Source organism: Coffea arabica, chromosome 6c (genome assembly GCF_036785885.1).
Source record: "Coffea arabica cultivar ET-39 chromosome 6c, Coffea Arabica ET-39 HiFi, whole genome shotgun sequence".
Classification (NCBI taxonomy): Eukaryota; Viridiplantae; Streptophyta; class Magnoliopsida; order Gentianales; family Rubiaceae; genus Coffea; species Coffea arabica.
In genome coordinates, this window is record NC_092320.1 from 10,350,891 (window position 1) to 10,363,005 (window position 12,115).

Consider the following 12,115-nt stretch of genomic DNA (forward strand, 5'->3'; position numbering starts at 1 on the left):
TTGAGCATTAAAATATAAATTTCCTTGTCAAACACCGTAGGCCTCAGCTGCTCGCACCCGTAATTCACCAGCATTCAATAATTAGTATCAACGGCAGAGAATGTTGGACCCATGATTGGTAAAATACCGAATCACATATGCAGATCCTACAGAATTGTAAACTGGCAGAATCAAGTCGGAACACAAATTCCACAGTTCTAAATGCTAGAATATACTACCGGCTATTCCAGTTCCTCTACCAAGGAAAACAAAAAGAAAATACCCCCGGAGTACAATGCTAGATACAGAAACAGTTTTTAACAAGAAGTTCAGCAGCTCAATGAACCATTAACTCTCTCAAGCCTTGGAAGTGCACTCGATTACATGATCTTTGAAATGTTGGAGCTCAGCTAAAACCTCATCCTCAGGCCTGTATAATAAGTCAGTCATGCGCCATATCTGCAAATTACAACCACCAGATGCAAAATCAAGGGAAAACCGTCAAGAGGGATCAAAGCCAGTAGAATGCTACATCTGCCAAGAATACCACCACCCCCATAAAAGAAGAAAACATCTCATACCTGTAACGTGCCCCCACCACCGCTACTTTCACCATCATCAGAAACACTGACAACCGTCCATGGATCAGAGGCATTCCAGTGAAAGTCGACAACTTTGTCCCTGGAGAACATATAGAGAACATTTTCACTATCAAAAGATCTTAACATTGTCTATAGGCCAACAAGCATCCAGATAAGAGAAATATGTTTGCCATTAGTACTGAAATTACGACTGAGCCAGTAAGGATGCAAATCAAATGCTTTTTAATCGTTTAGACTAGATAGAAACGAAAACCAATAGTAAGTTTTTAATTGTGTTTTTCTAAGAATAATTCACCATGGTCCATTGTTGATGGCACACAAATATTTTGATTTGACACAGCCAGAGGCAGATGGCAAGAACAGAATATCTCAAGTTAAGCAGCCAGAAGTAAAGATGATTTCTGCAAGTCCAAAATATAACTTAAATATCATTTAGATATCACAATACTTTTAACAAACAAATGAGTCAACCCGTGCAGGTGAACCACACATGGATTGAATAGACTAGGTCAGCCACCAATAATTTACTGCATAGTGCTAACTAACCTGTGCCCAGCATGTTGGAAAAATAACCCAGGAGGACTACTTGGAGACCTTGTCCCGCTTTCTATCTTTTTGCCAACCTACAGGACAAGCAAGGAAAGAAATTAGTCTCATAGAAATCAGATGGTATATATGAGATGTACATATAGTCAGTTCGCAGGCTGATGTGAGAAGCTGATTACAATCTTACACATTCGCATTCAGATATATTGACATATGACAGCAATTGAAAATTTTCCTATCATAGAATATGATTTGTGAGAAATTTCTTAACCATAGCCCTCTGTAGAAGAGTTGACAGCAAGCCCATAAATAACGAGAGCGCAAGAGAGGGGGGGGGGGTCGCAGAGAGAGAGAGGCTTCAACACCTTTTCATAATCCCAGATGTTCAATAAACCATCCTCTGCAGAGCTCCCAAAGACAGTGGACTTGTCAGGAGACCACTGGAATAGAAAATAATTGCTTGGTTATCAGAAGTATTCAATAGATACATATAAATCGAAAGATTCAAGAACAAAATGATCACCTGAACACAAAGAACAGCAGCTGTATGACCTTCAAATTTATGCACTAGTGACTCGACTCCATCAGTTGTTAGTTTCCGGCGATCAAACAAGCGAACAGAGTGATCTGCAGACCTGAAATAACAGCATGACTCAACAAAGCTTCTAAACCTTTTTTGCAAATCAAGTTGCAGAGATCTGAACAAATTATGTTTGGAGTTTCACGCATACAGAATTCCTCACAAATGTTTTTGGCATTTGCATTCCAATATCCATTTGTACCTTTTACCTCAATCAAATGACAACACACCCATATCATCCTGGTAAAGCCCTCCTACCAGACCTCCATATGACACTTAACATTTTTGTCTTTAACAAATTTCCCTTTGGGGTACTCAAGCTTTCATGTACTCTATCCTATTTACTTGCCTCCACTTATCCTTTGATCTCGACTTCTAGCCATGTACATGACATACAACAATCTCAGAGACCATCCGCAGTCAAAATCATTAGATTTAAACGTGAACTGGTTATTCTGCTTGTACAAGAAGCCCTCACAACAGCAGAAGTCATTTGAAGATTGACGTTGTCTAATGAATCAGATAATTCCAAGTATACTCTTCCTTTCCTTCCCATAGTACTCTAACGCTACTATCCTTGCGAATTTAACTGAAGGCTAAAAGAGATTTTTGCATTATAGATCCAAAAAAAGGTGGAAACCTGGGTCACATCACTTGAGTAATTTGGTGACACTAATATGGGAACAATTAATAGATAAAAGACTCTTCTGCAGACAAATCTCAAACATCTATCTAATTCTGCCTATCAACATTAGATTACAGACTATGATTAGGGAAGGAAGTTAATTTCATTCAAGAAAGAAAAGGGGCAAGAAGTTTCAAATCTACAATTTAACAATTGATAATATTCTGTGTGGACCTTTTCAAGTACCATAGGCAATACTTAGTTTGGGAAAACCACGACAAATACAGATAGAGAAACACAATTAAGTTGCATCTTCGAGAACCAACAATCCTGGATCAATCAGGTTGAAAGAGTTGAAAGCAGAAAGGAAGCAGAATCTGCTACACCAACAAGCTGATACAACTGAACTTCTTTTAGATTTAACAATTCATAAAAAACTAGTAATAGCTTGAAGCACTACAGTGTGGAAACGAGGAAACTTGTAGAAACAAACCACATATCCACAAGCAATATGAATATGGACTGTGAGAAGCTACAGTTGGATAGCATCAGCAGCCATATCTTTAACAACATGATGACACTCAAAACAGTTTTAACGTCAATAGAAAGAAATCCCTGACGCTTTACAGTTACAAGCATACCCAGTGAGAATCAGGTTTTGATCATGAGGATTCCAATCCACACAGTGGAGATCAGCATTATGTGCCTTTTCAACCTATTCGAGCAGTGAAAAAGGAACTCCAGATTAATCCAAACAATAAGTTTGTACAACACTAATAAGGAACTTATATTGAAAACTAAGAAACAAGAGTGATAAAATAATCCAACAATAAATTTGTATAGCACTACTGAGATATTTATGCTGAAAATGAGGATAACATGCGCCAAAAATTGCTATAACGAAACATTAGCCAGTCAAGGCCAACACCTAACACATACAACAACACATTCCTCACAGCATGGAACCAATTATGCAGTTTGGAGTAACAACTCGAACACCTTAAATCTGTAAAACCTATGTTCTTTTAACCCAAATAAGCATAAAAAATAATTTAAATGTCAGAATTCTGTACAAATCTAAATAACACATACTTGAAACAGAAAGGAGGCCCCAAGTATAAGGCCATCAAGGAAACACCACCTCACCTTCAAAATTGGGTTATTTCCAACACGTGCATCCCATAATATTAGGCAAGAATCATCCCCAACACTACAGAACTCCTGTGAACTGCATAAAATTTCTAGGATTATTAATTTCAAATGGCCGCACAAAAGGCTCAACGAAAATAACTTAATCAGGGGGGAAAAAAATCAAAGATGGTATCCAAGTTCCCAAGTTCATTTCATGGAACCATTTTCAGCAAAAGGTCCAGGAGATCAGGTCCAAACATCACTACTAAAATCCAGAAGCATATTGTTTCAAGGCAGTAAAAGATGGTCCAGATACATTCAAAAAGGATTACAGCGTAACTCAAGGAAAGTATACCAGAGAACACCAGCTGAGATCAAAAGGACCTTCCTTACTAAAAAAGGATCAGAAATACTGCCTAGATTCAGCCTAATGTTTGTTTCCCTTCACAAAAGTTGGGTCCATGGAAATCTAATCTTCGTAGTAGGTTGGACCAACATCAATCATTAGCAACATGGATAAATCACGAAAACCTTGTCAATTTTCTTTCTGTTTAAATCACCAAATAAATTTACAATAGCCGAAAAAGTAACCTTGATGGGCAAAACTGCACATCTTCAACAGTGTCATCATGCCCCTGAAAAATACCACGTGGTCCAACAGGACTATTATCAGCAGTTTTCACAATTGACCCAGTAGAACCAGTTGCCTTTGATGCATCTGCGGCCGATGCAGATATGTGGTCATGGATACTCCAGAGAACCACAGATTTGTCCTTTCCTGTTGAAAAGGTCCATCAGCTAAATATTCTCAAAAATATGAACTAAAGATCTATCTAATAAAACACATCACAAAAAAAATCAACAGAAGTTCAAAGTTCATTCAAGAGAACAGCATGAAACCAAGACATCATTTGAGCATGACATTAAAAGAACATCACACAATTATATTATCTGATGGCGCACTCATAAGATTTGCTTAACCTCTTTTTTCTGCATTATTCCTTTTCTATCCACCCCTCTGTCAGAGTGTTGATGTTGGGGGTGCTGGAGGAGGGGTTAAACCACCAGCAGGCTTTCCCTTGGGCAGTGATGCAGTAATCACTTTGATGAATGAAAGGAAACATTTACAGAATATGATCACAAGTAGTAGTAGTAATAATAATAATAATAATAATGCAACTTTATAAACAGGAAATATCAAAAACAGAATTACTTTGAAAACTGCAACCACTTGAACAATAACTAATTTCAAAAAATGACAGGAAAAAACCACGGTAGCATCATTCCAACCTCCAGAGAGCACAAAAGGCTCAGTTGGGCACATTGCAAGAGCAAATTCAGCATTATCTTTGTGCCCCATCAGCACCTGCAAAATGAAAGAAGGTTATCTTGGATTTTTATAAAAGAGCATGTTGCTGCAGTTACAAAGTCCACAAAACATATTGTAGAATTTTCATGAGAATCCCAGAGAAACAAACAGTTATTGATTAAGTTCTTAGAAGAAAGGTACTTCCTTCCCAACAGATGAAGCTAAAAACGAAGGAGAAAAAGAAGAAAGAAAGACAGGAGAACTATACTTGGAATACACTGACAGCAAAATTTATTGTTTCATTGTAGTTACCAGCCTGTACCGATTACTGCTTGGTCCTGTTCATTTTCTTTTCCTTTTTTTTTTTTAAAGTCAACTTTAGCCAGAACATGAAAACTTCAATTAAACCACCCAATATTATTGGACACCTTACACATTTGTAAGTGATTTGAAAGCAAGAGAAGAAAAGTACACAACAAGCCAATGAAACAGAATGGTCTTTGAACCAAATCCCAATTCCATGACTACAAGAATCTGACCACCAAGCACATAGTTAACAACAAAGGGAATAATAACTGCAACACAAAGTGGTTAATTGTACAGAACAGTATAGCAACTGATGATATTTTTCAGTTCTACATTTAGAGTTGAGCAGGATGCGACACGTGCAGGACCAAGCAGTCATCAGTCACTTGCACAACAAAAGAAACAAAGAAACAAAGGACAAATGAAACAATGGATCAATATGAATTACCAAAACTAATTTTTAGGGCAATGCAAGAGAATGCTTACCAGATCAGGACGAGACTCAGCAGCTCCTAGAACAGCATGCCTGTTCGGTTGAGCTTCAATGTCCCAAATGAGGACCTAATTTGGAAGCCATTAAACTATGTTAAAAGATTCTCATATTCTCCAGAAACGAGCATAACATCAGTGAGCCACTTACTTCAGGGCAATCAGTATGCGTCGCAACAATGTTTTTATTCTGAGGAAGTTCCCTGATTCTGTTTACCTGCAATATGATTGTATATTACCAGACTATAAGCAAAATTCCCCCGGACCATGAACCAGTGAATATAAGAAATCTTGAAATATGTAATCAAGATTTATAGAGATTATCCGGATAAGCAGCAAGAACACCAAACCAAAATGCAATGGACACAAATTAAGCAATACATCGGATCATCCAGGAATTCCAAACAGTGATGCTAGGATTAAAATTCAAATTTCACTGATGCCAGTTAGTCACTTTTTGTGGCATCATAACATTCAGCAGTATGCTTGCAGGTAATACAAGTAACATGTGGAACTGAAAATGTTACTTGACAATACCTCTCCAGGATGTATGATAGTCTTGTACTTCTTAACAAATGGTGACCTTGCTTCTTCATTAAACTATCAACCAACCAATAACAAAATCAGCATAATTTGTTGCAAGCCACAACTAAAATAAAAGATAAACATGCTAACATAGATTAGGATTACATTTGCTATGTGATTTTCAGCAGCAACCCGAGGCTTGACAACATCGCAGTTCGCTATGATCAGTGTATTTGGTACTGTATGATCAGTCTGTTGGGTGAAAAAAAAGGATCAACATGAGCAAATATCGGTAGAATCACATATTCTAAATCAAGCAACAACCATCCTCTCTGTAAGCCTGAGGTTGAGTGTGTGTTTTTCTGAGACAGCAGCCAAATCAAACTCTAATAATAACAAGCCAATAACTAATAAATAATAACAAAAGCACTGAACATCTCCATTAAACAACAAAATTCTACCTATGGTGTATCTCATCATTTGTGAAAGATATGTAAAACCAAATAAATAAAAATTAATGACAAAGAATATCTAGTTATTAACAAGTAATACATCAACATCACAGCTTCAAATATCCAAATCATTAAAGAGCGGCACACAACAACATTTAACAAAAAAGAAAAAAGGCATAGAACACCATACATAACCAGAAAGCAGAAAATGGAAAACCGTTAAAAATTATCTGAAGAAGCATAAAGGAACAGCACAGATACTAACTTAAATTCAAAAAACCTTGAAATGCAAAGCAAGAAAGAAAAGAAAAGAAGAAGAAGAAGAAGAAGAAGAAGAAAAACGTATAATAGCTCCATGAGAAGTTTGAAGAACTCAAGTGACTTTTGTTTGTGGAACAAATCCTAAGGACTGATTTGCAACATACTAGATATGAAAGTGATTTTTCACTTCATATATTTCAGGTAAGCATTCTGTAGATACATACTTGTTCAGAAAGGTAAAGACGCTGCCGATTCTTGAAGGCTCCCTGCTCAAGCAGTGGGCCCCACCTGCTCACAAAGGAAAATGCAGGGCACGCACGGGCGCATTATCAACAAACAAGTTGGGAGCACTCTAGGAGTCACGAAATATTCAAAATGCCAAGGCCAAATGCATGTTGATCAGACAAAAAAAAAATGCAATATCACATTTAAACGTGCAGAACCAAAGATGCTCCTCACAAGAACAAGAAGCGATGACCAAACAATAATCCTCCTGCTAAAATGTAAGACAAACTATAGCTCCAAACATCACAATAAGCTTCACTCCCTTTCGCAAGTATGAGATGTGAAACACACAACCACGCCAATTAGATCCTTCCTACATCTACAATTCAAGCATCTGCAACTGCTACGGTTGGTGAACAATAATGCTAAAGGCTAGATAATGGATTCATACTCCCCCCCCCCTTTGAAAATATCAGCTGAAGAAAAAAAAAATGCAGGTTTCCCAGCGCGAATCTGGGAGCGTAATATCACATTTCACAGTAAAAGCCAAGAGTGCACTCTGTCATCTTCCACAAACAAATGTAAAACCCTAACCCTCGGAAAAACCCTAGGGCCCCCCACAAAAAAAAAGAAAAAGAAAAGAAGAAAGCAAGGGACGCGGCAAAAGAACGCACCGACAAGAGAGAGAAGGCCAGACGAGGTTATGATTAGCCAACCAGTCGTAGAGAACGGGGACGAGAGATTTCCACTGAGAATACTTCTCGTCAGAAGAGGAGCTGCGCTTGTCGGCGCCTCTCATCCTGGGGACTCCACCAGAAGCAGCAGCGGAGGCTTCTCTGTCGGTGTCGGCTTTGGCTTTAGTAGAGCCCTTAGGTCGACCTCTCTTCTTCGGCTGGCTCGGCGGAGGAGAAACCGTCTCCATTGGCGAAGTGAGGTTTTTCTAAGTTAATACTACCAGTACTACTTAATAATTATTTCCAAAAAAAAAAAAATCTTTGGGAAAAAAAAAACGGTGTCTCTTTTTCTCTCACTCCCCCCTCTCAGTCAATCAGGGTAGTGAAGTGATGGAGTCGGACCTACAGAGTAAAGGTGTAATCTCCCATCCCGTAAGCTGTAAATTAATTCTATATGTCTGGAATCTTTGGGAAAAAATCTTTGGGGAAAAAAAAAACCGCGCTTCTTTTCTGTCACTGATCTGGATGGATGGTGTAGAAGACGGTAGAGAGTAGTCAGTCGAGTAGAGAGTAGAGTAAAAGCTCTGCAGCGTCCTTTTGGGCCGGAACGCCCCACTACCAGTCACTAGTCCGAACGTAGCATCAGCGCGTTAGGCCCGGAGCAAAACCCGCCGCATTAACACTTCATCTGCAGCGCCTACCCATTTGTATGATTTTCTTTTTCCTCTTTTTTTTTGGTTTAAACCTATTGGTAGTATTAGTAGTATTCTTTACCTTTTTGTTCTTCCTCTTTTTCTTTTTCTCATCTTCTGAAAGTTTGTGCTTCTAATTTAATTCATAGGTGTAGACTGAATTCCGATTTAATTCATAGGTGGATTTGGGCCTAGAATAGATTCTATTTTTTTGAGAGTTTACAAAAAATATATATATAGAATAATTGAAGACTCATAATTATGATACGTTTATATTTTTCAATGATTTGGTTAATCCAAACAAAATAATTACCTCAAAGTGGTTTGCATAATATCTTCAATTTATAATTAAAACTGCAACTCTGTACAGAGTTAATTCCACCAAAAAAAAAAAAAACAGAAAAGAAAACAACGAAAACTCAGCACCAAAGATGTTACCCATTGGGTTGAAATTAGAGCATATCCATGCAATGCAATTACCACTTCTACAACGGTCGCTTCGACCATTACTACTTCCAATTAACCAATCCAAACTTCGGGCTATCGACCACCAAGTCCTTAAAATTTGGTTAACATTTGGTGAAATGGGAGGTCAGGTTCAAATCTTGCTTCATATTAATTGTCACAATACGTGACCCCTCTAGAAAAAAAAAATCAAGACGAATGCAATTCAATGATAATTTAATTCCCATCAATTTTCCGTAAGGCTAGTTGGACCACCTTTTTTAAATTAAGACAGAATATGATAATATAAATAAAATGATGATGACAAAAAAAAAAATTTAAGTGATCCAATCTTCAATGCAACCTTTTCTGTCGCGTTGGAGGGGAAGATCCAATATCATACAACAGCTTCAAGTTTTTCCTCAATAGATCGGTGTTCCAGGACATAATCATTCCCACAACTCCAAAACAAAGGAAAAAAAATTAATTTGGAGTTTCTCATCCACATTCTGGAATGTCGAACAAAACTAAAATAGTGAAATTAATCCCTAACCAGGTTATACGAATTCCCTTTTAACTGAGAAAGTACAAGTTTCAACAATGTCACAAAAACATTATCGTCCAACTAGCTCATTTGGTTTAACAAAATTTTAAGCCATCTAACATAAAGAAATCAAACATAAATCCCACAAGCAAGTAGCAAGAACAACGATCCAAAACCCTGCAACATATGAAGGGAATTTTATTAGAGACATAGAAGACATGAAAGTTAAAAGTGAAAATACAAGTTTAATGGATCTCGATCGTACCAAGAAGACAGATGCCACTGCCCCAGTAGTGAGCTCCTTAGCAAGACTACGATTCTTCTTTGAAGAGGTAGCTTCATAACTGCATAGACGTTCACAACTTGTTATAGAAAAAAAAAAAAAAAGAGGAGGAGCAGACATGTGACCCGTGGAGATTTAGAAAGATCTAATCTAAAAGGTGCAGAATTGCAAAAACGAACCCAAATAAAAATATATCAAATGCCTGGTAAAGATGTCTACAAAGATGTCTACAACGTTCATATTGCAGCCATCCACTTAGCTTTAATCATTTGTGACTCATAGTATCAACCCAATCACAAAGGAAGTTAGCCCATACACAACATTAAGGAATTGTTGAATTGTCATGGAAATTTTCCAAGAAAGAAGTTTCAGAAATAAATTACATATTATTAACAACATTGATATAAGTAATGAAGCTAGATTTCATCCTTGGTGGCTCAACAGAAATTTCAGCTGCAAGACATGCATTTACAGCAAGGTGGTGCCAAAAATAGCACATTACTAGTGTAGATGGTTTTCTAGAATTAGGGAGGAGCAAAGCATTAACTAAGTTCTGATTTAAGCTAAGACTGCAAGATCCCAAAAATAGAACAAACTTTACCGGCAACTAATGATGTGTACTTTTGATTATGGCTGTTGTCTACCATGAGATCCAGATTTCAATCTGGGCATATAACAAGCAGCAACTGTGCATTACTTTTCTCAGATAGCAACAAGCAAGGGGATACAAACTTACATTTGGCAATGTAATTGAGAGGAAAACATGAACTGCCAGCCACGGAAGAAATTGTAAAACAAAGACACAAGCCACTTAATGTATCCAAAGAGCAATTCCAGTAGTAAGATAAACTAAGATCCTTTCGATAGCCATAACATCTCATTTAAATGAGAATCACAACGGCAGCAGAGGAATGAAAAGTCTAGTATACTCTGGGGCTTTCTCAATTTGTAACCTCTCAACTTTGTTCCACCCACATTTACTCTACAAAGAAACTGCGAAAATAGTCTGTTTTCACAAAAAACACTTAAAACAACTCATGATACCATACTCCAATTATCAAATGCAAAAACAAAAGAACCAATAAAACATGTAGAAACGAGCACAATCTAATTTGTTTGTTCCACTGGCACGAGGTAATGAGCATACTGAAAATGATTTCTTTTTTCCGGGGGAAAGGAGGCGCTGGCAGCTAGAAACCCAGGTTTCCATCACATAACATCAACACATACAATCTACGGGGTTCATTCACCTATAAGAGATCAAATTAAAACAAAAAAGAAAAATATGCAACCATCAAAAACAAGAAATTAACAGGACATGTCGACCGATTAAGATTATTAGGTTATTCAAATTAGCAGAAAAAAAAAAAGAAATTTAATCTCAGTAACCTACCCCCCCCCCCTAAAAAAAACCAAAAAAAAAAGCCGCGGAAAAGCAAAAAAGAATGACCAATCTACCTGATAGATTATAGATAAATGCAAATCAAACACCAATCAGAGAGCATACCCAAAATTCACTTGAGATAGCACTGTTGAGGTGCAGTAAAGAGTTCTACAAAAGTCAACTAAAAACTTACATGAAAAAGGACGCAGCGACGATCAGGCCAACGGCGAGCATTAGGACGGCCAGGGTTGGGTACCACGGCTCCGGGACTGGGCTCGAGATCGGCTTCACTGATTGAGCCTTTTTTCCCAAAACAAAAATTTATCACAAAATAAAATAAAACGAAATTAGAAATAAATTCCCTAAAAATCTGATAAATGTAGATTTTGATTTGTGCAAGAGAGAGAGAGAGAGAGAGTGCAAGAGGAAGAATTAGATAGTACCATCTTCTTTAACTGGAGGAGTAAGGCGATGGGATCTTCTGCTTCTTCTTGCCTTTGAGCGCCAGACGGATGGAAGACCCTGAGAGTAATGAAGACTTTGCGTCTGGGTTTACGAGCATTAAGACAGATGTATTCTGAGCCGCGTGATATATTTCGGCCGTCCAAAATATGAGCCTCCTAAATATATATCTATATATTTTTTGAGATCATTTAAACATTTTGATCAGAATACTAATTTAGGCAAATACTATTGGTGCTCTTGAAAAGCCTCATGCGGCCAGATTATGATACAATGGAGGAAACAACCTCCTCTTAGTTTCTTTCTTTTTTACTATTGCCTCAAGTTTTTGGAGGTAATTTATGTTTTTATTTTCATTTCTTTTCTAATTTGTGAACAACTAAAAATTTGAATTTATTCTATATATCGCAAGATAAAATTTTTATTAAATTTGTAGGAATAATTGGAATCGGAGATTATCTCTACAATAGTTGGATGCATTTAACGCTAAACTAAGGCTTTGTCTGGATTGCATTTTTCTAAATTTTTTTGTAAAAAAATTAACGGAGGAATAAGACGCACTAGGCAAGCAAGTCACGTGCGATAGACATTTGTGCTGGATC

The 12,115-nt window shown here is 37.3% G+C and overlaps 2 protein-coding genes across 3 annotated transcripts; both read right to left on the minus strand.

The window, feature by feature from the left end:
- Window positions 1–48: 48 nt before the first annotated feature.
- LOC113692635 (WD-40 repeat-containing protein MSI4) lies at window positions 49–8,382 on the minus strand. Of its 2 annotated transcripts, XM_027211097.2 has the most exons (15): window positions 7,705–8,382; window positions 7,030–7,093; window positions 6,258–6,344; window positions 6,105–6,167; window positions 5,719–5,784; window positions 5,565–5,639; window positions 4,754–4,829; window positions 4,055–4,241; window positions 3,479–3,560; window positions 2,974–3,047; window positions 1,651–1,762; window positions 1,493–1,567; window positions 1,128–1,204; window positions 561–660; window positions 49–438 (listed from the first exon to the last, which is right to left on the minus strand). In XM_027211097.2, exons 1-15 carry the CDS (start codon window positions 7,950–7,952, stop codon window positions 337–339), a joined length of 1,488 nt encoding a protein of 495 aa, XP_027066898.1. In that variant the 5' UTR covers window positions 7,953–8,382; the 3' UTR covers window positions 49–336. The 2 variants fall into 2 exon arrangements, with proteins under 2 accessions (XP_027066898.1, XP_071908875.1); XM_072052774.1 differs by lacking the exon at window positions 49–438 and having other exon boundaries at window positions 614–982.
- Window positions 8,383–9,237: 855 nt separating this feature from the next.
- On the minus strand, window positions 9,238–11,651 carry LOC113691765 (uncharacterized). Its single transcript, XM_027210060.2, has 4 exons — window positions 11,495–11,651; window positions 11,245–11,351; window positions 9,650–9,728; window positions 9,238–9,561 (listed from the first exon to the last, which is right to left on the minus strand). The coding sequence occupies exons 1-4, from the start codon at window positions 11,495–11,497 to the stop codon at window positions 9,514–9,516; spliced, it is 237 nt and encodes a 78-aa protein (XP_027065861.1). The 5' UTR covers window positions 11,498–11,651; the 3' UTR covers window positions 9,238–9,513.
- Between the last annotated feature and the right edge of the window lie 464 nt (window positions 11,652–12,115).

Excerpts from the sequence above, each read along its gene's own strand:
- LOC113692635 (XM_027211097.2), bottom strand. The coding sequence starts at position 7,952 with ATGGAGACGGTTTCTCCTCCGCCGAGCCAGCCGAAGAAGAGAGGTCGA. Across the intron at positions 1,205-1,492 it reads ACATCTGGGATTATGAAAAG|GTTGGCAAAAAGATAGAAAG; the intron begins GTGTTGAAGCCT and ends CTTGTCCTGTAG. Across the intron at positions 661-1,127 it reads TTCCAACATGCTGGGCACAG|GGACAAAGTTGTCGACTTTC; the intron begins GTTAGTTAGCAC and ends TATGTTCTCCAG.
- LOC113691765 (XM_027210060.2), bottom strand. Across the intron at positions 9,729-11,244 it reads GTCGCTGCGTCCTTTTTCAT|TTATGAAGCTACCTCTTCAA; the intron begins GTAAGTTTTTAG and ends ACGTCTATGCAG. Across the intron at positions 9,562-9,649 it reads CAGTGGCATCTGTCTTCTTG|GGTTTTGGATCGTTGTTCTT; the intron begins GTACGATCGAGA and ends CATATGTTGCAG.